Genomic DNA, 27164 nt, shown 5'->3' with positions numbered 1-27164 from the left:
TAGCCCCCGGGCCCCTGTGGTCTCTGTGTCTCTCCAACATGCTACACAGCCACGTGACAGGGCCCGAAGTCTGTGCCCCTCTGGGGTGTCCTGGCGAGCCTGGTAGTGTGGTGCCTCCATGCCTTGGAAGCTGTCTGTGCTCTGTCGACACCGCTGGAGGTGCATGGAGGCCGGGCCTCTCCGCAAAGGTCTACAACACTTGTGCCTGTGACCGGAGCTACCTGCTTCAGGCACTGGCATCCAGATGGCTGTGCCTGGCCCCCAGAACCTGCCCCTTCACTGGCTGAGGGATCGCTCCTTGTGGTGTGAGGGGAGCCCACCAGTCCTGGGCGAGGAGGCCCCTGAGCTTGGGAGAGTCCTTCCCTGCATTCCCTGTAAGGTGCCCGAGCCCTCCACCTGGGCCAGCTTTATCCCATGTGCTTTCTCTGACGGAAGTGAGCCAGGCCCTTCAAGGCCCTGAGCACCTGAACACGCCACACCACGCCACCAGCCACACCGGGCCATGGGTCCCGGCTCCACAGACACACGAGGCCAGGCCTGCAGGGCTCTGCCCCTTCTGCTGAGAACACTGGTGGCTTGAGGCTAGAATCCTCTCCTTGCTGTGACTGAGAGGTTCAGGGCCCTGGGCGAGTTCTGCAGTCTCACGTCCCTAGGGGACCCAGCTATGGCTGAGATCCACTCCCACCACCCACACGTGAGGACACCCTAGATCTGCCGTAGGCAGGCCACAGGGCTCCGGACGTTCTGTCCTGGTCAAAGCCTCCATCTCAGATTGTCTTGGGCCCCTTCTTCTACTCCACACAGCTGCTCTGCTTGGCTGACACACAAAGAGTCACTGTGGCTGCTCCTCCCCACAGTCACCCCCATCACCTCCTCCCCACAGTCACCCCCATCACCTCCTCCCCACAGTCACCCCCATCACCTCCTCCCCACAGTCACCCCCATCACCTCCTCCCCACAGTCACCCCCATCACCTCCTCCCCACAGTCACCCCCATCACCTCCTCCCCACAGTCACCCCCATCACCTCCTCCCCACAGTCACCCTGCCTCTCTCCTCCTCACAATGGACCCTCCCCTTCCTGGCTGTGCACTCCAGCCCACCTGCCATCCCCCCACTCCCGTCTGTGTTCCGCTTCTGGGGCTCCTCCTGATTGCCTTCCTGCCTTCCTAGTGTTTACCCTGGAGAAGATCTGTGATCTCACTTTTCTAATGATTTGGTTCTCCCCACATCCTCTGTCTCTGCCTACAACTCTGTAGGGCTCAAACAGCCCTCTCTTCTCTGCTGTCTTCCTGCTCCTGAGATGGGTAACACGCAGCAGGTGTGGGGAATCCCTACTGAAGGAATGAAGGAACCACACGCAGAAAGACAGGGAAGGCCACAGCGCAGACGTGAGCACAAAGCAGGAATGTGCACACCCGCTCAGACATAGCCACCCATGCACGTGGCCAGGAGCAGTCATTACCCTTCACGGTGAGAGTGGCAGAGGTCCTCTCCTCCCCACACACACAGGAGTACTCCCCAGCATCTGCCACAGCCAGGCCACAGATCTGCAGCTCGCACACAGCCCCGTCCTGCCTCAGGCTGTGTCTGTCCCCATCTCTGAGGTTCTCACGCCCCTTCCTCCACTCCACGGGGGCCACCTTGCTCAGCTCACACCGCAGTGTGGCTGTGGCCCCTTCTGTGCTCTCTTGATGTCTCAGTCTTCCTATGAAGTGGGCAGGCATGGCTGGGGAGAGATGGACAGACAGACATGGAGGAGATCAGATTCTGGGAAGCACAGGAGGACAGGCCATGGCAAGACGGAGGATAAGACAGACTCCCACAGGACAAGTCCCAGGGTGCCTCGAGGGTGGGAGTCTGGCTGCAAATGCCGGGTTCTCCTGGTTCCTTCCACAGCCCAGAAAGCTGGAAGGGATTCCGTGATGTGCTGGGAAGGGCATGGCACAGTCAGGGAGACTAGAATGGGTACGACTGACAGCAGAGGTAAAAATTGGACACCAGACACGGCTCTGGATACACGGTCTTACCCCTGATGGTGAGTGAGGCCGAGGTCCTCTCCTCTCCACACACACACGAGTACTCCGCGGCATCCACCATGGCCAGGCCACGGATCTGCAGCTCACACATGGCCCCGTCCTGCCTCAGACAGTATCTGTCCCCATCTCTGAGGGTCTCAGACCCCTTTCTCCACTCCACAGGGGCTGCCTTGCTCAGCTCACACCGCAGCGTGGCCGTGGCCCCTTCTGTGGCCTCCTTGTTTCTCAGTTTCCTGATGAACTGGGCAGGCAGGGCTGCAGGAAAGTCAGACACAGAGAGCATCGTCTTTGCTCCCCTGCGTTGGAGGAAGAGGCATCTTTGGGCCACATGGGCAGGGTGGACAGAGACGCTTACCAGTCACTGTGAGGGTGGCAGAAGTAGTCTGGTCCCCGAAGGAGCATGAGTACCGCCCGCTGTCCTGCGGCCGGAGGTTCCGGACCACCAGCTCCAGCACGGCACCCTCCTGGCGTAGGCTGTATTTGTCACCTGGCCTCAGGACGTTGTTTCCATAGCACCACTTCACGGGCGCAGCCACAGATGACAGCACACAGCGCAGTGTGGCAGCACCACCCTCCAGCACCTCCAGGTCCTTCAGGGCCTCCTGGAACCGCACTGGCCGCGCTGCAGACAGGCACAGGCTCAGCTTGCCCTCCCCCGACTGAAGTCCACTAGGGGTCCCCTATAGGTGGTGGAGGGCTGGGGACATCAGCTGCAGGGTCCCCCTTCTCCTTTGGGGCCTGTGGCAGCGACCTTGAGACTTCCGGAAAGGGGCAACTCTGAGGGTGAGGGATAGAAAGGGTGAACCAAGCAGGAGAACAGAATGGTGGGGTGTCAGGGACCTGTGCCCGCCAAATTCACAGTTGGAAGCCCTAGCCCAGACCTCAAAGCGTGGCTGTGATGAGGAAAGTACGGTCAAATGAGGTCACAGTGGGCCCTAAGCCACTGTGGCTGGCACCTCCTAAGATGGGAGGTCAGGGACACAGGCAGACACAGAGGGATGGCCCTTCAGGGACGCAGAGGAGACAGCTCTGCAGCGCGGCTCCCGCAGGTGGCAGAGGCCAGGGCGGAAGCCGAGCAGGGTGGACAAGGTGCCAGGGAGAGCCAGGAAGGACATGGGGAGCCATGGGTGCCCCATACAGGATGTACGGGAGCCTGGGTGCTCCTGCCTTGGGCTCCTTGTGGGCGCACATGCCCTGCCCTGAAGACGGTGCTGCCTGAGAAGAGAGCTATAGGCACCTGGCCTGTGGCTGGGCTTTGGGGCTGCTGGGGCTCACCATGCACCCTGACAATGGAGCTGCTGCAGGCACCCCCAGCCTCACACTTGTAGCGTCCGCTGTCCTGCAGGGTGGCCCCAGTGATGAGCAGCTGGGCCTGGTGGCCCTCGTGGCTCAGCTGGCACCGGGCAGACCCCCGCAGGGTCTTCCCATCCTTGGTCCAGCACACAGGAATGTCGCAGGTGCTGGTCTCGCACACCAGGGTCAAGTCCTCACCCTCTGTGATGGTGGCATCTGTGAGCTCCCGGGAGAAGACGCTTGGCTTCTCTGGGGGACAGAGAGAGAAGCAAGGGCATGTGGGATCCTGTCGTGCTGCCGCTGGAGGGGCCAACGGGGAGAAACCCTGGGTCTCACTGCAGACCAGGCAACACCCTGGCTCAGCACCCACCAGCCACCCTCACGCTGGGGCCACGCAAAAGGCTGCAGAGGGAACAGGGCAGGCTCCGTGCGGCTCCTGCCCCAGTGGGGATGCAGCCTGGCCCGGGCCACGCCAAGCACAGTTCTGCAAACCATGCAGAAGCATCCATCCTGAAAGAGCCCAATTCAGCCTTCCGAGCCCCCACCCCACAGTAAGCCAATGGTGCTTTCTCTGTGAGCCCAGGGATACTGGGCACATGGCTGAGCTGCCATCCACCTCTCCACCTGTCTGCAGCTCTGAGCAACATGTGCAATGCGGGCATGCGACCCACCAGTGACCCGCAGGGCGGCCGAGGCCCGCTGGTCACCCGCCTCAAAGTAGATGGTGCCCGAGTCCTTGAGCGCCAGCTGCCGCAGGGTCAGCACGTGGTAGCCCCCGGGCTGGGCATCGATCTCATTGAGCTCGTTGGCATGCAGGGGTGTCTTGTCCAGGAACCAGTGCACAGGCTCGTAGTTGGCCGGGGAGATCCGGCAACGGAAGGTGGCCGAGGAGCCCTCCTGCACATCCACATCCTCCAGGTCCTCGATGATGTGCACTCTCCGGCCTGCAAAGGCACAGACTGCTCAGGGGCCCCACCGTCCTGGGCAGGCTTGGCCAGCAGTGCTCCCCAGGACAGACGCTCCCCAGGACAGAGCAAGGTGGCTGTGTTTTAACAAGTTTGCAGGGACAGAACTCTGGAAACAGTAAGTGGGTCAGAGCTTGAATGGTCCAAAGATACTTGTTTGAGGGCCACTCGGAGCCCCGAGCCCACCTCTCTGCACCTTGGAGGTCCTTCTGCAAGGCTTGCTGGGTGAGTCTGCAGCCTGCTGAGAACCCAGGAGAGCACACTCCTGCCCCCTTTCCAAGCTGTGCTCCCAGGAGCGGTTGGCTCCCAAACCTGCTTACACAGCTGTGTGTATCATTACAATTGTGCCATGAAATAACTCTTGTAGTAACAGATGAAACAGGAGTGTGAAAAAAAAATGGCTACATTTATGTTGAAATTTAAATCAAATGCTTGGAAGATAGGAAATGTGAATTCCTAGAAACAAGGTTTTTTGGCTGTTGAATTAGGGATGGTAAGAGATGAGCGTTTATGAATATAGAGACAGGTCCTGCATTCAGATTCCTTCTGCATGCACGAGTGTCCTGCAGGCACAACTCCACCTCAAAGAAGCTCACCCCAGCCCGGGCAATGCACACGGAGGAAGAGCTGCCATCAGTGGATGGCAAACAAGGAAATGGCTTGGGCTCCCAGACCAGGCCAGTCGACATCCTCATATGTTAAATTTTTATTTTATTTTATTTTATTTTTGTAGAGATGGAATCTCACTCTGTCTCCCAGGCTGGAGTGCAGTGGCGCGATCTTGGCTCACTGCAACCTCTGCCTCCCGGGTTCAAGCAACGCTCCTGCCTCAGCCTCCTGAGTAGCTGAGAATACAGGCACGCGCCACCATGCCTGGCTAATTTTGTATTTTTAATAGAGATAGGGTTTCACCATGTTGGCCAGGCTGGTCTAGAACTCCTGACCTCATGATCCACCTGCCTCAGCCTCCCAAAGTGCTGGGATTACAGGTGTGAGCCACTGAGCCCAGCCATGTTAAACTTTAAAAGAGCATCTTTTGTTATCTTATGACTCTCACTTTTGATGACTTTTTAAAAAATTAACTCTGGGTACCAACTTTATTAGATCATGGAGCATTACTGTGCTAACAGAATACTTTCACCAGGGTCACCAAATCCATTGGAGAGAAAAAATCAGTGATGATTCCTGGTTTACGTTACTTCTGATGATCACAACTGGGGCCTTTCAAATACTGAACTCTGTGAACGCCCTGTGGTCAGACCCCAGCAGTGACCTCCTGCAAACTCAGCTCTGGACACCGGCCCGGGACTTCAGAGCCAAGTGAAGGCTGCGGTGATGGGGTTGGGCCTCGCCTGCTCTGATCCCAATGTGCCTGATGACCTTGCCCTGGCCATGGACCCACTAAAGCTTCAGTTTTCTTATCTACAGAGTCGAGAGAATGACAGCTCTCACTCTGCCTGCCACTCAAATGTGGAGCCAAACAGTAAGATCGAACAGCCACCTACTATGATCTGAATGTCCCCCTGGAAACTCATGTTGAAACTTAATCCCAATGTGGCAATATTAAGAGGTGGAGCCTTTAAGAGGGGATTGGGTCCAAGGCGGGAATGGATTAACCCATTCATGGATCAATGGGTTAACAGGTTAATGGGTTAAAGTGCTTCCATGTGAGTGGTGACTTTAAAAGAAGATGAAGAGAGGCCCAAGCTAGCACACTCAGCCCCCTCCCCATGGGATGCCCTGTGCCATCCCTTGGGGACTCTGCAGAGAGTCCCTGTCAGCAAAAGGGCCCTCACCAGATGTGGCCCCTTGACCTTGGACTTCCCAGCCTCCAGAGCTGTAAGAAGTAAATTTATTTCCTTTATAAATTACCCAGTTTCAGGTATTCTGTTGTAAACAACAAGAAAAAGACTAAAATGCCACTGTAACTCTCAATGACAACCCTAATGACCATCAGTTCTTCCCTGGGAGCACCTGAGGCTGCCTGGCACGGCTGAGTCAGGCTGTCCCTCTGGGATAAGGGTGACACGTTGCATGTATAGATACACGCCGAGCTTACGCATGGGGGCCAGGCACACGGGGCATGTGGGAGAAACACACAGTGACCAAATAAACACACGAGTAAGTGAGCACCAGCAGCTCATTCACAGCCATGCTGGGGAGCCTCAGTGACCACCCAGGGTGCACCCCTATACCCTCATGATAAGAAACTGAGGCTGGGCCTGTCCACCTCCAAGTCTCCAGTGCCATTCAAAGCCTAGGCCCGAGCACACTTGGCCGCCTCACCTTGCACTACGAGCTGGGCCTGGGACTGGGCCTGGCCAATGTCACAGGTATAGGTGTCGCTGTCTGCCTTCTCCAGGGCACTGATGGTGAGCCGCAGGGTCAGGCCCTCCTGGCTGGGCTGGTGCTTCCCTGAGGCCCGTAGCTCCAAGAGGCCCTTGCGCCAGGTCACTGTGGCCGCGGGGTGCTCCGTCTTGCACGTGAACACAGCTGTGCCTTTCTCCTCCACCTGCAGATTGGTCAGCTCCTCTGTGAAGCAGTTTGCTTTTTCTGGGGCAGGGAGATGGAGGCAGAATAGGTGGGGCGTGAGGCCTGCACAGACCCCAGGCCGGCCCCGTTATCTTCCAGGTCCTGCTGCAGAAGCTCTGGGACCTGAGTTGAGCCCTTCCACCTGGGACAGAGCAGCTCAGGCTCCAGGGGTGGCCCCGTGCCCCGCTAGGGCAGAGAGGCCACTCCAGGGCCACGCGTGGGGCTCCTGCGGCATTCACCTTCCACACGGATGCTGGCTGTGCTCTTGGAAGCCTCCACCTCACACGTGTACTCGCCCGCGTCCTTGAGCGAGGCCCCGCGGATGACCAGCATGGCCATCGTGCCCTCGCAGACCACATCATACTTCTGGCTCTTGCGGATGGCCTTCCTGTCCTTCAGCCAGTGCACAGGCGTTCCCGCCCGTGACAGCTCACAGCGCAGCTCCACGTCCTCCCCTGGCGCCACCCACTGGTCTTCCAGGGGCTTGATGATGGTGGCCGGCCTCTCTGAAGGGAGCAGGGACAGCTGCCCTTGAAGCACAGCCAGGGCCACGGCACCAGCCACAGATGACTGCAGCCACAGCCACAGCCACCATCTGGGCTACAGCCATAGCCCCAGGCACAGACCCAGCCAAAACCTACCACCTCCACCATGACCAGGATTGGGGTAAGGACAAGCGTTTGACAACATTCACTCTCTGGTGACCAAGACAATAGAACCTGCAACCCCCAAACTCTGGGACCTCGGCCCTCAGGAGCTTCAGAGTCCTGGAATGTTAGTGTCCCCACTGTCACCACGGTGGGACTTGGGAGGCAGGAAGATCAAAAACTACAGAATTTTATCCCCTGGCATCTTTCAGGCCCACGCTGGCATCCTCTGAGTGTGCCCCGCCGAGCTGCACCAAGTGTGCTCGTCAGGGGCGCGAACTCGGGCGCTGGCGGTGATGTCAGCGGAGCAGGTGGCTGGGGCCTCAGGCCAGTGCTGCCAGACTGGCCCTGTGAGTCACAGCTCTGGGAGCTACCAAGTGCTCAGGGCACTCAGACCACGGATTGGAAAAGAATCCAGGCCTATATCAGAGCTCAGAAAACAGTGCAACCCCAATTCCACTCGAGAACTGCCCCCAGCATCCAGCAGGTGACTCAGGCCCTGTGGCTTCTAGAAGGGGTGCTCTGCAGCAGCTGGGGGAGGCAGGCCCCAAAAGCCCCCCCCACCAGCTTCTGTAGCCAGGGGGGCCCAGCTCCTGGACTCCTGGGGACAGGCCCAGGGTCCCCACTCCTCAGCCCAGGTGATAAGCCCCTGTCCAGCAGGCCCTGCCCACCTCTGACAATGAGTGAGGCCTTGGAGGTGAGGCCTCGCACAGAGAAGACCACCTCCCCGGCATCACTTGGCGCAGCCTCCCGGACCACCAGGATGTATTTTCGGCCCTGACGTGTGGCCTGGAAGCGGCTGGAGCTGCCCACTGTCTTCCCACCGACTGTCCACATGGCCGGGTCGCTGGCACTCTCATGGGACAGGACGCACTCAAAGCTGCAGCTCTCCCCTTCCAGCACCTCCATTGTCTTCAGCCTCTTGGTGATGCCCACGTGCAGATCTGCGGGCCATCAGAGACTGTCAGGCCAGGCAAGAGGACAGCACTGCCCTGGGCCAGACCTAGGAAGGGCCAGACCCTGGGAGGGATCAGAGCCCACAGGGACCAGACCCCAGGAGGAGCTGGATTCCTTAGAGGGACCAGACCCCACAGGGACCAAACCCTGGGAGGTGCCAGACCCTGGGAGAGGCCAGGCCCTGGGGGACAGGGTGCCACATTGCACCAGCCAATGAGTAGATGCCCCTCTGCTGGAGCTGGCTGTCCCCTGGCATCTGCATAACCAACAGCTCTGAGCTCCAATCAGGGTGGCAGGGAGAGGGAGAACCCATGGTCATCACAGGGAGGAGAGGGGGCACAGGACCCCGGATGAGGGGCCTCCAAGCAGGCTAGTCCCAGCTCCAGGACAAACTCACCATGGCTCCTGCCCCTTCCCATCTCGTTACAAGACTGTCAAGGACCAGCAAACAGGCTGGTTACATCACCTGTCACCCACACCAGGATGCCACTGGGACTGGGCACACACACAGAGGGGGCCAGGTAGCCACCCTGCAGTTGAGAAAACTTCCCCTGAAAAGCAGGAGAGGTTCCAGGGCACGCACGCCCCCAAGGCTGCAGGGCTGGGTTCAGGGATGGCTCTACCCTGCCAGCCCAGTGGCCTTAGGGCCTTGCCGGGGCCCCGTGAAGGACAGAGACGTGGCCTACTCACAGCCCCTGCCTGGCATCTCGGCTTCTCCCTGGCTATCCCCATTGGTGTCCCCACAGTGGCCTGATGGCTTCCATGCAGACACGTCCCCTGGTACAGGGCAACATCCCCAGGCTATGTCGTCGGGACCAGCGGGCAGGGACAGCACAGCCTCCAACCCTGGCTCCGGGGACAATCTCTGGCTCCGGGACCCACTGTCCCCAGGTCCACCTGCTTGCACCCAGGCCTCACAGGACCACATCAATCCATGGCTCCCCGAGAAGGCTCCCCTGACCTCCCCGGCTCAGCAGAGCAGCCCTTCAATCTCAGAGAATGATGTGGGCCACCCAGGTAGTGGCCGGCCCCACATCCATGCCCACCCAGCACACCTCCCTTCCCTGAGCTCCGCCGTGCCTGCAGCCACACACCGTGCACGCTGACCCGGGCCTGGGTCTCCTCGGAGCCCACGTGGCAGGTGTACAGGCCAGCGTCTTCAGGGCTCACGTCATGCACCACGAGCCCCCGCGTGCCCGCCGTGTGCAGGAAGTCATACTTGTCACTGGGGCCCAGCTGCACGCCATCTTTGCGCCACACCACATGGGCCTCGGGGTCAGAGACTTCACACTGCAGGGCCAGGGTGCCGTGCTCCTCTGCGGACAGGTCATCCAGCGCCTTCAGGAACACCACCGGCTTCACTGCAGGAGGGATAGGAGGGTGAGGGAGGCCAGCGCCTGTCCCATTCCTAGTGGGGAGTCCCGAAGACTCGTGGGATGACTCACCTCGGACCTCCAGGCGGGCAGAGGTCGACACCTTCAGGGAGGAGGCGCGTACTATGCCCGCATCAGCCCGCTGGATGCTCTTCAGTACCAGCGTGTGGCGCCGGCCCTTGTGCGAGATCTCATGGAAGCTGTCGTTGTACAGGGGCATCCCGTTGAGCGACCACTCAACCTCCTCATCCTCGTGGGACAGCTCACAGGAGAAGCTGGCCCAGCCCTCCTCCGTGGCCTCTGCATCCTGCAGCGGCCCTGTCACTGTCACCTCCCGCGCTGCAAGAGACACAACGGGCCTCAGTGTCCACATCACCGGGCAACCCCTCCCCAAAACCCTCTCAGTAGCCCCATGCCCCTCATGCCCCACCTTCCACAGTGACCTCAGTGCTGCTGTGGGCGCTGCCCGCCTGGCACCGGTAGACACCAGCATCGGCAGGCATGAGCCGGAGGATGCGCAGCTCAGCCATCTGACCCTCCAGGCTCATCTTAAACTTCTCAGAGGGAGACAGGGGCGTGTCATCCTTGTACCACTGCACAGCCTTGGGGGCTGGCCGGAAGTCGCAGGACAGGACCACTGACTGCAGCTCACGCCCTGTCTTGGGCTCCAACGGCCGTGTGAGGACTACGGGGATGTCTGCAGGGAGTGGGGAGAGGCTGGGCCACGGCACCACAGGAACCAATCACCCTGCCCTGCCTGCCAAGCCCTGAGCCTGCTCACCTATGGCCTTGAACTGTGTCCTCCCCTGGCCCTGAGCTGTGTCCACCATTCCCTGAACTGTGTCTTCCCCTGGCCCTGAGCTGTGTCCTCTGCGGTCCTGAACTGTGTCCTCCCCTGGCCCTAAGCGATATCCATCTGTGGCCCTGAACTGTGTTGTCACTGCCCTGAGCCTTCTCCTCCCATGGCCCTGCCCTGTACCCACCCACAGCCCTGTCCAGGCCTCCCAACAGCCCTGAACCTTGTCCTCTTGTGGCTCTGCCCCACGTCCACCCACCGGGGCGGGAGTGCTCACCTGAGACCACCAGGCGGGCAGAGGAGCGAGACTTGCCAATGGTGAAGTGCACGGGCCCGGTCATGGTGGAGCAGGTCCGCCGCAGCATCAGCCGGTGCACCGTGCCCTCCTGCTCCAGGCCCACGTTCCCCCCAGCCTGCAACACCGTCTTCCCCAGGAGCCACTTAGGTGGCCGCACTGAGGGGATGGAGGTCTCACACTCAAACCAGGCAGGAGCGGGCTCCATCACTGTCACGTCCTGCAGACCCCGCACAATGGTGATGGATTGCTCTGTTGGGGAGGAGCAGTCGCTGGCTGATCCCGCGGATAGGACACGCTGCCCCTCCGGCAGGGTTCCTTCCTGGGAACAAGCCCCCGCCCTGCTAGATGCATGCTAGCATCCTCCTGAGCTGCCCGGACCCAGCGTCTCCAGGAGTGTAGGGCAAACCATGGACCTGGGAGACTCCCCCCAACAAAAGCAACCTGCAGAGCTGCCCTCCCTGCCTGCACCTTCCACAAAGAACTGTGCACTGGTCTTGACATCACCAGCATCACAGGTGTAGGTGTCCTCGTCCTCTGCGTGGACATCACTGATGATCAGCTTGCGGTAGAGGCCATCACTGACCAGCTCGTACTTGGGCCCGGGCTGCAGCTCCTGACTGCCCTTGAACCACCGCACCTGGGCGCTGGCCCGGGACACCTGACACTCCAGCACACCGCGGTGCTTCTCCATGGCAATCTTGTCCCGCAGCGGGCGCACGAGAGTCACTGGCAGCTCTGTGAACGTGGCGGGGGCATGGGGTGGATCAGAGACGGTGCTCCAGGCTCCCAGGCCCAGGCTCCGACAAGGCACTGAGGGTCTTGGGCAGCCAAGGGCCTGGACCCCACTAAGCCCCAACAGCCCATGTCTGCCCACCAGGGGCCAGCAGGTGGTCAGGCCAAGTGTCCCCCTTGGAGCTGTGCTAGGACCTGCTCCACAGAGCAGACCACAAGCAAGGGGAGTGCGCCCACCTCTGCCCGCCCTGCCCTCCCATATCCCACACTCCCACTTCCACCGCCCAGGTCCTACACGCTGTCCCGGCCCACCAAGAGCAGGGTAGGTCCTGCCCCACGTAGCCCCACCCCCTGCAGTCCTCTCCCCAAACCCCCACTTCCAAACCATAACCATATACCCTAGCCCAGTCCCAGGAACTCATGTCCCTCGCCGCATACCTCTGATTAGCCCTACTGGCCCATCCCCACCCCACCTGTCTGCAGAGCCTCCCTCCCTGCCGCCCCAGCACCACTCTCCCTGATCCTCCTCCTCGCTGCCACCAGGTGGAACCCCCCGTCCCTGCCATGCCTCCCCCACAGGACCTCATGCCTGGCCTCTCCAGCACTCGCTGCGGCCCGAGGGAGAATTCTTCAGGATCTGTTTTAAGGAAGGGAGAAGCCCCTCATGGCCGCTTCTCTGGCCCCTATCTTCCTGCCAAGGAGGTGACACCCCCTTCCCTCGAGTCCCTGCTGTCCTGGTCCTGAGAGCGGGCCTGGGGCGTCCGGGCCTGTGCTGAGCCAGCTGGCCACACATGCACACCGTCCAGCCCTGCCCTCCCCTCAGCCCCCACCTCACCCTTCACTCGGAGCTGGGCTCGCGATTCTGCATTTTCGGCTACAAATTGGATCTCTCCTGCATCTTCCGCCAGGACTCTCCGGTAGATGAGAGTGTATGTCCTTCCTGGGGACAAAGGCGGCTCAGTATGGGCGGGGGCAGAGGAAGACCTGGGGGCCCGGCCGTGCCCGCTACAGCCACCTGTCCTCGCACCTTCCTGGCGGATGCGCACGTTGTCAGTGGGCCGCAGTTTACTGCCCTCCCAGAACCACTGGCCAGGCACTTCGTCGTGGGAGACCTCACAGGAGAAGGTGGCACCGTCCTTCTCCATCACTTCCACATCCTCCAGGGGCCTCACGATCTGGATGTTGCGGCCTGGGGTGGCAAGGGAGGCCCTGCCACACCCGGACACACAGAGCTGCTCCCAGCACCCCCCACCCAGTGCCCCAGCATGCCAAGGGTTGTGAAGGTGAAAGTAGAGCTGCCAAACCCCTGGCTGGGGGACACGGAGGACAGGAGGAGGTGCCCACATCTGCCATGCCCCACATGCCCCACGCAGCCCTCACCTTGTACCTTCACGGAGGCAGAGCTCTGGGCATCATGGGCATCACACACATACACTCCCTGATCCGCGAACTCGCACCGGTAAATGGTGAGGCTCCTGCAGGCGCCCTGGGCTGCAATGGCCATCGTCTTGCCTGCCCGCAGCTCCACACCGTCCTGTGCAGGGCAGAGGCCCAGTCAGGCACTCAGGTGGTCCAGCCCTGGGGTTCTGCTTGGGCCCGCCCACATGAGAGGAGGGGAGGAGGCAACGGAGTGGGATCGGCAGGGAGGCACCTTCAGCCAGTGCACATCCACATTAGGACGCGACAGCTCGCACTCCAGGGTAACCTTCTCCTTCTCAGTGGTCACCACGTCCTGCAGCGGGCGGCTGAAGCTCACGGGCAGCTCTGGGGAGGAGGAAGGAGGAGGTGGGAGGAGAAAAAGGGCTTGGAGGAGCCTTCAGGATGGGGACAGGGACAGGGGTGGGGCAGTGTCCCAGCTGGATGGAGTTATAAGGAGCTGGCTCATCTAGGTCCCCAGAGAACCCACCAACCTCCCCGGGGCCCCCTCGGCACAGGTAGGCGTGCTCTGTGCTGTGCCCTGCCGGCTCCCCAACGCACCGGTGACCACGAGCCGCGCCGACGTGTGCACTCCTTCGGCCTTGAAGACCATAAGGCCACTGTCCTCTGGCCGCAGCCCCGAGAGTGTGAGGGTGTGTATGGGGCCCCGCACAGCCAGGTGGCACGTGGGCCCCTGCTGGAGCCGCAGACCGTCACGAGTCCAGCTGCCCTCCACGTCCGCATGCGACAGCTGCACCTCCATGGTAGCCGTGCCCTGCTCCCGTGCCTCCACTGCCTGCAGGCCCCGTACAAGCCGTACCTGGCGCACTGCGGTGCACACGCGGTGTCACGGGTCAGCCGCTGCTCTGAGACCACCGCCTTTAGAACCCTGGGGCACAGCCGGCTTCCCCAGGAGCTCGGGGAGGGCCAGGAAGCCGCCCCACGCCCACCCCCACCGCTCGCCGCTCGGGCAGAAGACCTGCCCCTCTCCCAACCCTACGCCCCTTCCAGAGGGCTCGCCACTCCCCTCAGTGTCCCACCTCGCTCCTCCCTCCTCCCCTCAGTGCCCCACCTCCCTCCTCTCTCTTCCCCTCAGCGCCCCACCTCCCTCCTCTCTTTTCCCCTCAGTGCCCCGCCTCCCTCTTCCTCAGTGCCCCTCCTCCCTCCTCCCCTCAGCACCCCGCCTACGTCCTCACTAATCCTCAATGCCCCACCTCCCTCCTCACTCCTCCTCGATGCCCCGCCCTTCCCGCCCGCGGCTCACTCTCCACGGTGAGTTTGGCCTGTGTCTTGTCATCCGGCGTCTCGCAGCCAAAGAAGCCACGGTCGGCAAAACCTACGTTGTGCAGAACCAGGCGGTGGCGGGCGCCCTCGGCGTGGATCTCCACGTTCTTTCCCGGCGCCAGGGCCGTCGCGTTCCGTGTCCACCTCAGCTCCGGCCACGGCCGCGTCAGCTCCACCTCCAGGGTCACCGAGCTCCGCTCCTCCACCGTCTGCGGCTCCAGCTTCTTTTTGAACAGCACAGGCGCCTCTGGGGTCGCAGGAGAGGGGAGGTCACGGCGGCCCTCGCCCTCCTCCACGGACAAGCCAAGGTACAGAGGGCCCGCACAATCCCGGCGCCTGCCCTGAGCTGGGCCCAGGCAGAGCTGCCGGCACCGCGCCCCGGGATCCTAATCCAAACAGTGCGGCCCTGGCCACACGCGGGCCGCAGCTGCGCACCCTTCCCGGGTGCGACTTTAAGCGAGGAAACCAGGAAGCTTCCTTAAGCCCCGCTCCCATCTCCAGCTCCCCTGCTCTGAACAAGACGCCAGGCCCTGGTGCCTCGAAATCCTAGACGTGATCCCCACTAGTAGCACTGGCAGGAACTGCAGAGGGGGGAAGACAGAGCTTCCCCAGGCGCAACGGCGGTTTAGCAAAGCCCAGGACTCCTGCGCAGGTTAAGGAAGAGGCGCTGGCGGGCCTCTCTGCCTCAGGCCACCCGTCAACTCCGCAGAAGGTGAATCTGCTGCATCACTCCCTTACTCTAGAACCTGACATGACTCCCACTTCCCTTCAGGGCAAGTTCTGGCTTCTGGCTTCAGCAGCATGGGAAGCCCATGTCACTGCTTGCACTGGTGCTAACCCCACTCTCTCTTCCCTGCCATCCATCAGGCTAAGTATGTACCCACCTACTCCAGAAAGCCTCCCTGGATTGCCTCAGCCTCCACCCATTCCCCACCAGGTGCACCTGCAGGATTGTATCTTCTCTATACCAAGAGAAGGCACCTGGCCCATCCAGCCTACCCGAGTCTCCTCTCTCTAGCCCACACACCCCGTGTCTCCTGAGGTCAGCCGGACCAGCCGTAACAGGACAGCAGTTCCAGGTGCCCACTCAGAACCAGCCCACAGGGGAGGTGCCTGTGCAAGGAGCCCTGGCCAGCCAGGCAAATCCTGCTGCCCCCCACACTCACCTCGGACCCTCAGGGCAGCAGAGGATGAGGCGCCCTCAGCCTCCACGGTGATCTGGCCCGCGTCCTCCAGCACCAGGTCTGAGATGGTCAGGCTGTGGCTGGCGCCACTCTGTGATATGGCAAACTTCTCGCTGGGCTGAAGCAGGGCACCGTCCCGGAACCACACGACTGCCACATCACTGGGGGACACCACACACTGGAAGGTGGCCTCGCCGCCCTCCTCTGCGACCACGGTGCTCAGCCCAGACATAAACTTCACCACTCGGGGCACTGCAGACAGGAGCACTGCTTAAGAGGCGGGCGCACAGGACTGGCAGAGCCCCCACGCTGCAGGAGTACCAAAGGCCGCCTCCTCCAGGAGGCTGCCCTGGATAGGGACACTCGACCCCTTACATACCACTGACGGTGAGCTGCGCACTGGTGTGGTCATCACGGCTCTCACACACGTACTCCCCTGCGTCCTCTGTGCGCAGCCCCGACACAGTGAGTGAGCGCACGGGCCCCTCGGCCACCATCTGGAAGCGCTTGCCCACCCGAAGCTGCGTGTTGCCGCAGCGCCACACCACCTCTGCACACGCTGGGCTTAGCTCGCAGGCCAGTGTCACCGTGCCACCCAGCTCGCCGCACACAGGCTCCAGCAGCCGGCAGAACTTGGCGGCCACCTCTGTGGGCACAAAGGGGACATCAGCCGGGCTCTTAACAGACCAGACTTGAGCCCCAGCTTCACCCCTGTCCAGCTCTGGGACAGAGGTGTCTGGAGGAGTCCCTGCCCCACGCCCCATGCCCGGCTCACCTTCCACCTGCACTGGGAAGTCCTGCCCCTCTGCGCCCACACGGCAGCTGTAGATGGCGCTGTCCAGAACCTGGGCGCCATGCACGGTCAGGGTGTGGGTGTCCCCCTGGCTGGCTGTCTCATGCCGCTTGCTGCGGCGAATCTCCACACCATCCTTGAGCCAGGTCACCGTGGCCGCAGAGGGTGTGGCCAGTGTGGCGGTCAGGATGATGTCTTCATGCTCCTTGACCACCAGAGGCTCCCTGCGGCAGGGTCTCTCTGAAATTTGGGGCTCCGGCTCTGGGTAGAGGTGAGTTGGCATGAGAGGGGGACCCTGTCATCCCTGGACCGGCCCCGCTCCCCTTCAGGGCCACCCTAATGCTACCTGGCACCCCTGATACCCATTGCTCTTCAAGGATGGCCCAGTGCAGTCCTGAGCACCATCAACCACCATCCAGAATCCCAGGGACCATACAGTGTGGCCATCAGCTTCAGGCGAGGTGGATTCACCACCCCAAAGCACTGACCTGCCACGTGCAGACGGAAGGACAGCTGTTGGCCCCCCGCCTCACAGCTGTACTCCCCAGCATCCGCCTGGCCCGCCTGCTGCACTACCAGCCTCCGTGTGCAGCCGTTGGCCTCCATGCGCACTTTCGAGCTGGAGCTCAGCTTCTTCCTGTCCTTGTACCATGTCACCTCCATCTGGCCCTGGGCCACCTCACAGCTCAGCGTGGCACTGGCCCCCGCCTCCGCCTGCACCTCCCTGCATGCCGGCTGCTCCTTGGCAAACACCACCTTGGGCTCTGGGATGGACAAGGAGGGATGCAGGGTCAGAGGCTCCAGAGCAGACACAGCCCATGTGTCAGCCCAGTGACAGCCAGGCGGGGCTGTCCATCATTAAGCAGTGCACAGTGACGCACAGAGCTCCCCCCGGCACTACCAGAGCCAAAGGTCTAAGGCTGCATGTTGGCAGCACCACCATCATGTCCCTTGGGAACAGGATGCGGCCCCTTCCCTGCCTCGGTCTTCCAGGGCCCTGGGGCCCTCACCTGTCGCCAGCCCTCCCCACCACGCAGGGCCACAGGCAGCAGGACGTGAAGGGTCAGGAGGGATGGACCAGCAACCTGGGCCAGCCCAGAGGCAGCGGAGTGTTGGCAGGGCCATTGGAAAGAGGGTGCCAAGCTGAGTGTGGTCTGTTGTCCCCAGCTCAGGGACAGGGTGGAAGGGGGATGGATATCAGAAAGACAGGTGGACACATGGTGATGACCAAGGGGCCCAGCACAGGCTTACAGAGATCTAGGGCCCAGAGCACAGAGACAAGCCCCCACCACCCAGTACACGCTCTCCAGTCACTGCCGGGCCCTCCCATGGCCCAGCACCCACAGAGGAGTCAGCAGATCACATTAGACCAGACCCAGACCCCCACCCCAAGGACATCACACCACTGTCCCCACCACCCAGACAGAGGTCATCACACCTGACCAGACCCGGACCCCAGACCCCCGAGGACATCACGCTACTGTCCCTACCACCCAGACAGGGGTCCTCACATGAGGCCAGACCCAGACCCCAGACCCACACCCCAAGGACATCATGCTACTGTCCCTACCACCCCCAGCTCAGCCACTGCAGGGCACACACCATGGTCAACTCAGCCCATGGGCCTGCTCTAGTCTCATGACATAAGGACACTGGCCTGAGAGCTGCTGGGGAGAACTGGGGACACAGATTCTGAGGCCTACAGAGAGGGAAGGTGCCAGGGCCCACAGCACCTTGGGCCGCCCAAACATGCCCTTGTAGTTTCACACCCAACACTCAGCATCACCTCCATTTTGCCTAACCCTGCCACCCACCAGCCACATGCAGGTGGAAGGAGAGCCGCTGGCCCCCAGCCTCGCAGCTGTACTCCCCGGCATCCGCCTGGCCTGTCTCCTGCACCACCAGCCTCCGTGTGCAGCCCACGGCCTCCACACGCATTTTCGAGCTGGAGCTCAGCTTCTTCCCGTCCTTGTACCACATAACCTCCGTCTGGGCTTGGGCCACCTCGCAGCTCAGCGTGGTGCTGGTCCCTGCCTCAGCCTGCACCTCCCTGTGCGCCGGCTGATCCTCGGCAAACACCGCCTTGGGCTCTGGGGATGGACAAGGAAGGACATACGAGGTCAAAGATACAGCCTAGGTCAGGAAGACCACCCTAGGATAGGAGGGCCTGGATGAGGAAGTAGGAGAAACAGAACCTTCCCCAGGCTCTGCACTGGCTGCGTGGCCAGGAGAAGTCCTGCCACCTCCCAGCGCAAGAATCACAGTTTGTCTATCCACTGTGCACGGCGCCATGGGCTATCACAGGTGGGGCAGCTATGACAAACCCTCGATGCATGAGCTCCTCCAGGGCAGGGACTAGGGTGCCTGCACATGCGGCTCTTCTTCAAGCATGTATGGAGCTTTAAATCCACTTGTCATTTTTCAACCTTGCATCCCCCAAAACCACATTTGTTTGGATTTTGATCGAGACTGAACGTCTTTCATTCTTCCATGGCTTCTATCCACTTTAGATCTTTACTGTCTCTCAAAAGTGTTTCATAGCTTCCCCCACAGAACCTCTCGACATCTTTTATTAGACTGGGATCATAAACATGATGCCTTTGAGGCGTCTGTCAATCTTTTACATTTTCATTTTCCAACTGCTTGCTGCTAGTCTACATGTACGGAAGTTTCTTCACACAGATCTTGCAAGGGTTGATCTTTCTCAACTCTCTAATAATTTATCTTCTGGGTAAACCGTATCTTCTGTCAATTCACTTTTTTCTAACTTTTACACCTTTCGTTTTACTTTCCTCCTAACTGTGCCATCCAATGCTGGATGGAAGTGTTGACCACTGGCTTCCTCATGCTGTCCCCTGGCTCAGAGGCACAGCTTACAAAGTCTCCCTTTGTGATTTTTGTGTAATACCCTGTGTCAAATTAGGAAAAAAAAAACTTATTTATACTTTGTTAAGAATTTTATGGCATGATGGATGCTAAATTTTGCCAGACATTTCTTCTGAATATATGAGGTTAAATTTTTATCAAATATGGTACTTTATTCTGAGTTTAAGATAATTACATTGTTTTCAAATTTCAATCACATATCATGATTTTCTAATGTTTTTAACATGAAAGCATCCCTCATTCCTAGACTATGAATTTCATCATCCTGTATGATTGTCTTGATGTATTGCTGAATTCAGTTTACTAATATTTTGTTTAAAAAATTGGCCATGATATCCATAATTCTTTGATCTACAATGTGCAAACTTCCTATTTTCTGGCCAGATTTTAGTCATGGCATTAAGCTATCTGCATATAATGAGTTAGAGGGTATATCTTCCTTTTTCCATTCTCCAGAAGAATTTCCATGAACATGGAAGAATTTCTGGCCAGAACATTTGGAAGAATTTCTCAGTAGGGCCACATGTTTGATGAGAAGATTTTTCGCTACCGGTTCTAGTTTTTACTAGGTTGTAGTAACTGAGATAACTTCAGTCACAGTAGATAACCGCATATAGGTTATCTATTTCTTAAGTCTGTTTTTGGTTTCTAGAAATTATATAATTTGTTAACACTTTTCAAATTTACTTGCAGTGCGTATTTTTGGTATCTACACATTTGTAAACCATTTTAGATATATATAACACCAACTGTTATGTGGTGGCACTCAGGGCTCAGGGTTGGAGTTTGAAGTTAAACTCTCCTAACAAACAATAGGAAAGTAAAGGTCATTCTCAGACTTCCTATGAATCAGCTGGAGAGGGGGCAGGCACAGGACTCATCAAGGAAACAGGATGATGTAAATATGGCTTCCCCAGTCAGCGACTGCTACCACCATAACTTAATTCTACCAGTGTGTCACTGTGCCATAAGCTACTTATTCCTATCACTTTTAAATCTATCCAAATTCCAAGGGGAATTCAGACACAGAACATTCTAATAGAATGCAAAAGGAAAGTGAGATTGGCTTCCGAAATGGAATTCCAACGTCATGTGTGCGCACCTGCCAATGTGCTCCTCTTTACTCGTTTTGCACACACTAACGCTGTGGATCTGGGTTTTAGTGAAGGCTCTGACAGGGCTTCTACATCCACAGGGAAGGACAGAAGTGTGTCCCAGAACACTGAAAACTTTGGGAACCCAGTGTTCAGTGTTGATATAATTCCAAATAAGACTGTGTGGCTGGAATTTCCCTACACCCTGACTCAACGAATTAAAATCTCTTTCCACAGGGAGAGCCCTCACATGGGGCCAGATGAGGCCGTGCAGGGACTGCAGGAGCATCCCCCAAGGGAGGGACGTCTGGCTTACCGCCATCTCATGCATTAGATAGGACCAGAGTCCTGGACACCTCGGGACATCGGTAGTTCGGAGAAGGTACTGGGAAAATGTGACCCAGCGTGTCTGCACGGAAACACCACCCAACATGGACAAGGAGGGCCCTGACCCTTCCGTTCACTCCCTTCCCACTAAGCAGCCCAGCTCCACCACAGGCATAAAAGTAGGAGGTGAGAGGATGGGAGAAGTTGAGGGATGGAGTCTAATGGAAAGCCCACTGCGTCAGCAGTGGTTCTACTCCAGTCACAGCAGCAGCTACAAACAGGGCTCACTCAGCATCCCCAAAGCACTGACCTGCCACCTGCAGGCGGAAGGAGAGCTGCTGACCCCCTGCCTCGCAGCTGTACTCCCCAGCCTCTGCCTGGCCCGCCTGCTGCACCACCAGCCTCCGTGTGCAGCCCACGGCCTCCACGCGCACTTTCGAGCTGGAGTTCAGCTTCTTCCCGTCCTTGTACCACGTCACCTCTGTCTGGGCCTGGGCCACCTCGCAGCTCAGCGTGGCACTGGCCCCCGCCTCGGCCTGCAGCTCCCTGTGCGCTGGCTGCTCCTTGGCAAACACCACCTTGGGCTCTGGGGATGGACAAGGAGGGACACACGAGGTCAAAGATACTGCCCAGGTCAGGAAGACCACCCTAGGGTAGGAGGGCCTAGACGAGAAAGTAGGAGAAACAGAACCTTCCCAAGCTTGGCACTGGCCATGTAGTTGGGAGAAGCCCCACCACCTCCCAGCACAAGAATCACAGTTTCTCCACCCACTGTGCAGTGCCATGGGCTATTCCAGGCGGGGCAGTTGTGACAAACCCTCCGTGCACGAGCTCCTCCAGTGCAGGGACTGGGTTCCTGATGCTTACACAGCTCCCTTCAAGGATATGCCAGGGTCTCCCCACGGGACTGGGCAGGGCATGTCCTCACTGCAGGGCCCCAGAGTACTGAGGCTTCCAGTCCTGCCACTGTCAGGAGGGTCAGCGTTGGCCTCTGCGGGGAAGGCCTGGGCTTTGTCATGCATTGCCTGGTGACATGCAAGGTGGAGCCCTTTCCACCACTTCTGGCCATTACGTCAGCTCTTCTGGGGTATCACTCTTCAGGCTTCTGTCCAATTTTCAGTAGCCTTTTCTGTCTTTTCCTTCCTTATTTTTAGGAACTCTTTATATATTTTAAATGCTAGCAAATGATAACTGTGTATTTGTAAACATCTTACCCATGTCCTTGACCTGCCTTTTCGCTCTCAAATGATGTCTTGACAAATTAAAGTTTTAGTTTTAATGTAGTTAAATATACCATTGTTCCACTGTTTAAGAAATCTTTCCTTTCCCTGAAGTTTTTAGCAATCTATGTTATCATCTAGAGGCTTTATGGTTTTACCTTTTACACTCTGTGGCCGCTAACCTTCCTGGAACTCACTTTTCAGTGTGAAATAAGTTACTAGTCTAAATTTTTATAAGGTTAAAAAATCAAAGAACTATTTTTTTTTTAGAAGATCATCCTTTCTCCACTGCCTGTGCAGGTGTGAAGGTTAAAAAAAAACACACAAAACACACACACACACAAAAAAACAAGAAGCAATAAAAGGGAGAATCCATGTATTTGGGTCTGATCATGAGCTCACGATTCTGTCCCTTTGGTCTGACAACTGTCCTTGTGTTGTGCCTGGCTGTCTCCATTCCTGCAGCTGAATGTTCTTGATATCTGGTAGACAAATGCTCACAAGTGGCTCTTCAAGAGTGTGTTACTCCACTTGGCCTTCAGAATCTGCTTCTCAACGTTCACCTCCCCAAAGAAAAACATTTGCTTGGGTTTTGACTGGGCATTAACATATTTGAGTCTTCCATGGGTTTCTATCTATTTATTTAGGTCTTCTTACTGTCTGTCAAAAATGTTTCACAATGGCCAGGCACAGTGGCTCACACCTGTAATCCCAGCACTTTGGAAGGCTGAGGTGGGAGGATTGCTTGAGGTCAGGAGTTTGAGCCCAGCCTGGGCGAAATAGTGAGACCCTGTCGCTACCAAAAAAATTCCTTAAAAAATTAGCTGGGCATGGTGGTGCATGCCTGTATTCTCATCAAGTCAGGAGGCCGAGGTGGGAGGATCTCTTGAGCCCAGGAGGTTGAGGCTGCAGTGAGCCATGATTGCACCACTGAACTCCACTCTGGGTGACAGAGTGAGATCCTGACTCAACAACAAAAATATCTGACAATTTTCCTCCACTGAGGTATTAGACATCTTTACTATACTTGATGCTTTTCACGCTCTTGTAAATCTTTTAAAATTTCACTTTACAACTGTGTTGCTAGTGTGTGTGTGTGTATGCGTATATACATACATACATATATATGTGTATTCTGCATGTTGAATTTCTATGTGATGTTTCTCAACTCTCATATTATTTGTTATTACTTATTATTTATCTTATTATTTATCTCTGTATCTTTTGGATTTCCTGAATTGATACTCATATAATCTGTGAATCCCACTTATGTTTTTCTCCAAGTGTTATACCTTTTCTTTTCTTTTCCTCCTTCCTCTGCTGTACAGTGCTGAATGGAAGTGGGGATGGTTGGCTTCTACGTGCTGATTCCTATCTCAAAGGCAAAGCTTTCAAGGTTCTCTTTAAATATGCAGTTACCTGGTGTTTTCTGCAATACCACTGACCAGATTAAAGAAGGATACTTTATAATTTGTTAAGAATTTCATGGCATGAATTGATGCTGAATTTTATCAAATATTACCTCTGAACTTTAATATTAAATTTAATCAAACATTGTATTCTGTATTTATTGAGATCACATAATTTTTTCATTGCATCCAATTCCATCATCCTTTATATAGATGCACTTGTTTCTAAAACTAAACCAGCCTTGCATTCTGGGACTACATCCTTCCTTAGAGGGTCTTATCCTCTTGATAGATAGCTAAATTCAGTTTGCTAATACTTTGCCTTGATATCCATAATAGATTGGTCTAAAATTTTAATTCTTGTTAACATTCCTTGTCATATTTTGATATCCATATTATATTTCTTATTTTTCTTTTTTTTTTCTTTTTTGAGACAAGAGTCTCAATCTGTTGACCTAGCTGGAGTGCAGTGGTGCCATCATAGTTCACTATAACCTCAACCTCCTGGGCTCAAGCAGTCCTCCCACCTCAGCCTCCCAAGTAGCTAGGACTTACAGGCACCCACTACAACACCCAGCTAATTTTTTAATTGTTTTTTAGAGACAGGGTTTTGCTATGTTGCCCAGGATGATCTCGAACTCCTGAGCTCAAGTGATCCTTCTACCTTGGCCTCCCAAAGTGTTGGGATTACAGGCATGAGCCACTGCCCTAGGCTATATCATGTTTCTACAAGACTATCTGGGGAGTATATGTGCTTTTCTGTTCCCTAGTAGAAGAATCTGTATGAACATAGAATAATTTCTTTCCTAAATATTTAGCATAATTTAGCAATTAGAGCCACCAGGCTTACATCTTTTGCTATGAGCAGATGGTTTTCATGGTTCCATTTTTTTAAGTTTCTAGGACTACTAGAGTTATCTATTTATTTTTGTGTCACTTTTGATATATTTCTAGGAACTGGCCAAATTGTCAATATTTTCAAATTTATTACTATAAAATTTATTACCACAAATGTATTTCTATAAAATAATTTGTCATATTCTCTTAAAATTTGACAAAGATACAGAGTGAGGTTTTGGGTGTATATACACCCCCAAAACCACTCTATGCTGATGCAATAACAAACTGTTATGTGGTGGCATCTAGAGGTCAGTGTAGTACCTACAGCCAGGGTTACTGGACAGTAAGACTGTCCTAATGAAAGGAAAATAAATTTGTTTCTCAGACTTCTCTATGAAGCAGCCATGGAGGCTCAAACACAGTAACCATTAGGAAATTCTATAAAGTAAATACACATAACAAACAGAGGCTGCTATGAAGGGAACTCGCCTTTGACGAAGTGTGCTGGTGTCACCTACTCTACTTATTCTTTTCCATTTCTAAATCAAACTACAAGGAGAACACTGACACCAAATACTCCAATTGAGGACAAAAGGAAAACATGCTTTGTTTTAGAAATAGTATTCTAAGCCCATGGATGCACTGCAGGCACATCTCCACTGGGGCACCACTCCTTACGATTCACACAATCACAACAAATCAGGGATCTACATTTTGTAACATATGGGAAGAGGGAAGAGTGTTCCCCTTTCTCTAAAACTATGATAAGCCAAATTTTAGTTTTGGGAAAATTCCAAGGACAATTCGGTGACTGGAAACTCCCATGATCTTGGTTGGATGAAATGGAGGCATCTCCCCTCCCCCTGGCAAGAGCCATATGCTCCATAGGGTGAGGACTCAGGAGCTACCAGACATTCAACAACAGCACATTCACCTCTGTGCATGTGACAGACACCTGGTCCACCTCAACCCCCAGTGCCAGGGGCAGCGAGCCTCCTTGGACACTAAGAAAACCAGGAAGGCGCCCCGCAGGTGTGACTGTGCACTACCAAGTACAAACACGCCTCCGGGTTTGCAGGAACAGCCCCTCTCCCTCCCATGCACACCCCTCCCTTGGCGCAGCCACAGAGATGGAAATGGGAGTGGAAAGATGGGAAGCTCGAGACATGAAGGCTGAAGGAAAGTACACAGAGATATGCTGGGGCTACGAGCCAGAACCACCATCACCTCTGAAGAGGCTCCTCAGGACCTCCAAAGCACTGACCTGCCACGTGCAGGTGGAAGGACAGCCGCTGATCCCCGGCCTCGCAGCTGTACTCCCCGGCGTCCGCCTGGCCTGCCTCCTGCACCACCAGCCTCCGTGTGCAGCCCACGGCCTCCATTCGCACTTTCGAGCTGGAGCTCAGTTTCTTCCCGTCCTTGTACCACGTCACCTCTGTCTGGGCCTGGGCCACCTCGCAGCTCAGCGTGGCACTGGTCCCCGCCTCGGCCTGCACCTCCCTGCTCGCTGGCTGCTCCTTGGCAAACACCGCCTTGGGCTCTGGGGAAGGCAGGGATGCACAGGGTGACCACCACCATCTAGGTCAGGAAGGCAGCACTGGGGAGAGAAGGCCTGGGCAGGGAGGAGGGAGCAAGAGAACCTTCACCAGCCTCAGGCTCTGCACTGGCTGTGTGGTCAGGAGAAGCCCCACCACCTCCCAGCACAAGGAATACAGTTTCTCCTTCCATTTTGCATGGCACCAAGGGCTGCCCCAGGCAGGGCCGCCATGACAGATCCTCCAGGGCAGGGACTGGGGTCCTGACACCTGCACAGCTCCCCTCATGGATGTGCCGGGGTCTCCCCAGGGGACTGTGCAGGGCACGTCCTCACCCCAGGGCCCCAGAGTCTGAGGCTCCCGCTCCTGCCACTGTCAGGAGGGTCAGCTCTGGCCTCTTCGGAGAGGGCCTGGGCCTCCTGTGGCTTCCTGGGTCCCTGTCGGGAGGACTGTCAAGCTGGGCGCCTTCTGATGGTTTGGGGACGGAGTCTTCACTCTTCTGTGATGTCACTATTAAAGTGTTTTGCCCAATTTTCTTTCCTTTTTTTTTTTTTTTTTTTTGAGACAGGGTCTCACTCTGTCGCCCACGCTAGAGTGCATTGGTGTGATCATAGCCCACTGCAGGCTCAATCCTTAGGCTCAAGACATCCTCCCAACTCAACCTCCCAAGGAGCTTGGGACTACAGGCATGTACCACTATGCCTAGCTCTTTAATTTTTCATTTTCTAGAGGCAGGGTCTTGCTATGTTGCCCAGACTGGTCTCAAATTCCAGGGCTCAAGCAATCCTCCTGCCTTGGCCTCCCAAAGCGTTTGGGTTACAGGCATGAGCCACCACGCCCAACCCCAATTTTCAATAGCACTGTCTTTTACATATTTATTTTTAGGAACTTCATATAATTAAATGCTATGTATGTTACAAACACCTTCTCCATCTCCGTGCCTTGCCCTTTCACTCCTGTATGAAGGTCCTCTGATGAAATAAAGTGATCAGTTTTATTGCAGGCAAATATATCATTCATCCTGTGTGGCTAGTGCATTCATGTTCTGTTCAAAACATCTTCTATTACCCACAGGTCACCAGATAATCTATATTATCTATATTATCTGGTAAGAGCTATACTACCCACACATTGAGTTGATTTCTTGTATGGGGAGGTAGACACCCAATTTTATTTTATTTTTGTAAACAGTTAATCGTCTTAGCACCATTTGTGAAAAGATCACCCTTCCTCTACACCACCTCCTAGCACCAGGGTAAAAAATAAAGAAAGGGAGGAGGAATCTGATTCCATCAAAGCTGCTTTGAGCTCAGTATTCAAATATTTTGATCTGTTCATCTCTTCCTGCCTTTGGGTCCAGGTATCTGGAGCACCGCTGCTTTAGAGGACACCCTGCTGTCTGGTACAGCAAAGGCCCCCACACTGCATTCCTCAAGGGCAGCTTAGCCTTTGCTATGCGCTTGTCAGCATTCTCTTACCCAACAGAACTATGGTTGACTGGGATTTACACTTTCAGGTCTCCTACAGCTTTCTAACCATTTATTG

General features: G+C 56.4%; 1 protein-coding gene across 40 annotated transcripts in view; it reads right to left on the bottom strand.

Moving 5' to 3' along the window:
- OBSCN (obscurin, cytoskeletal calmodulin and titin-interacting RhoGEF) overlaps positions 1–27164 on the bottom strand; it is a 170265-nt gene that overhangs the window by 89649 nt on the left and 53452 nt on the right. For 38 of the 40 annotated variants that reach the window (XM_063707531.1, XM_063707526.1, XM_063707457.1 and 35 more), the window contains 25 exons: positions 25349–25624; positions 20926–21201; positions 18123–18398; positions 16797–17072; positions 15895–16569; positions 15498–15767; positions 14312–14578; positions 13609–13875; positions 13283–13395; positions 13012–13165; positions 12659–12820; positions 12467–12571; positions 11368–11634; positions 10879–11148; positions 10236–10502; positions 9878–10144; positions 9527–9793; positions 8147–8419; positions 7068–7334; positions 6583–6849; positions 4003–4275; positions 3314–3580; positions 2394–2660; positions 2030–2293; positions 1465–1728 (listed from right to left, as the gene is read on the bottom strand). In XM_063707531.1, the coding sequence (XP_063563601.1) occupies positions 1465–1728; positions 2030–2293; positions 2394–2660; positions 3314–3580; positions 4003–4275; positions 6583–6849; positions 7068–7334; positions 8147–8419; positions 9527–9793; positions 9878–10144; positions 10236–10502; positions 10879–11148; positions 11368–11634; positions 12467–12571; positions 12659–12820; positions 13012–13165; positions 13283–13395; positions 13609–13875; positions 14312–14578; positions 15498–15767; positions 15895–16569; positions 16797–17072; positions 18123–18398; positions 20926–21201; positions 25349–25624 (6597 nt within the window). The remainder of the gene's footprint in view (positions 1–1464; positions 1729–2029; positions 2294–2393; positions 2661–3313; positions 3581–4002; positions 4276–6582; positions 6850–7067; positions 7335–8146; positions 8420–9526; positions 9794–9877; positions 10145–10235; positions 10503–10878; positions 11149–11367; positions 11635–12466; positions 12572–12658; positions 12821–13011; positions 13166–13282; positions 13396–13608; positions 13876–14311; positions 14579–15497; positions 15768–15894; positions 16570–16796; positions 17073–18122; positions 18399–20925; positions 21202–25348; positions 25625–27164) is intronic. The other 2 variants (XM_063707478.1, XM_063707484.1) reach the window with 1 other exon arrangement.

The sequence above is a fragment of the Gorilla gorilla genome, chromosome 1, assembly GCF_029281585.2.
Source record: "Gorilla gorilla gorilla isolate KB3781 chromosome 1, NHGRI_mGorGor1-v2.1_pri, whole genome shotgun sequence".
Taxonomy (NCBI): Eukaryota; Metazoa; Chordata; class Mammalia; order Primates; family Hominidae; genus Gorilla; species Gorilla gorilla.
The sequence above is the reverse complement of the archived record's forward strand: the minus strand, read 5'-3'. Positions and strand labels throughout refer to the sequence as shown.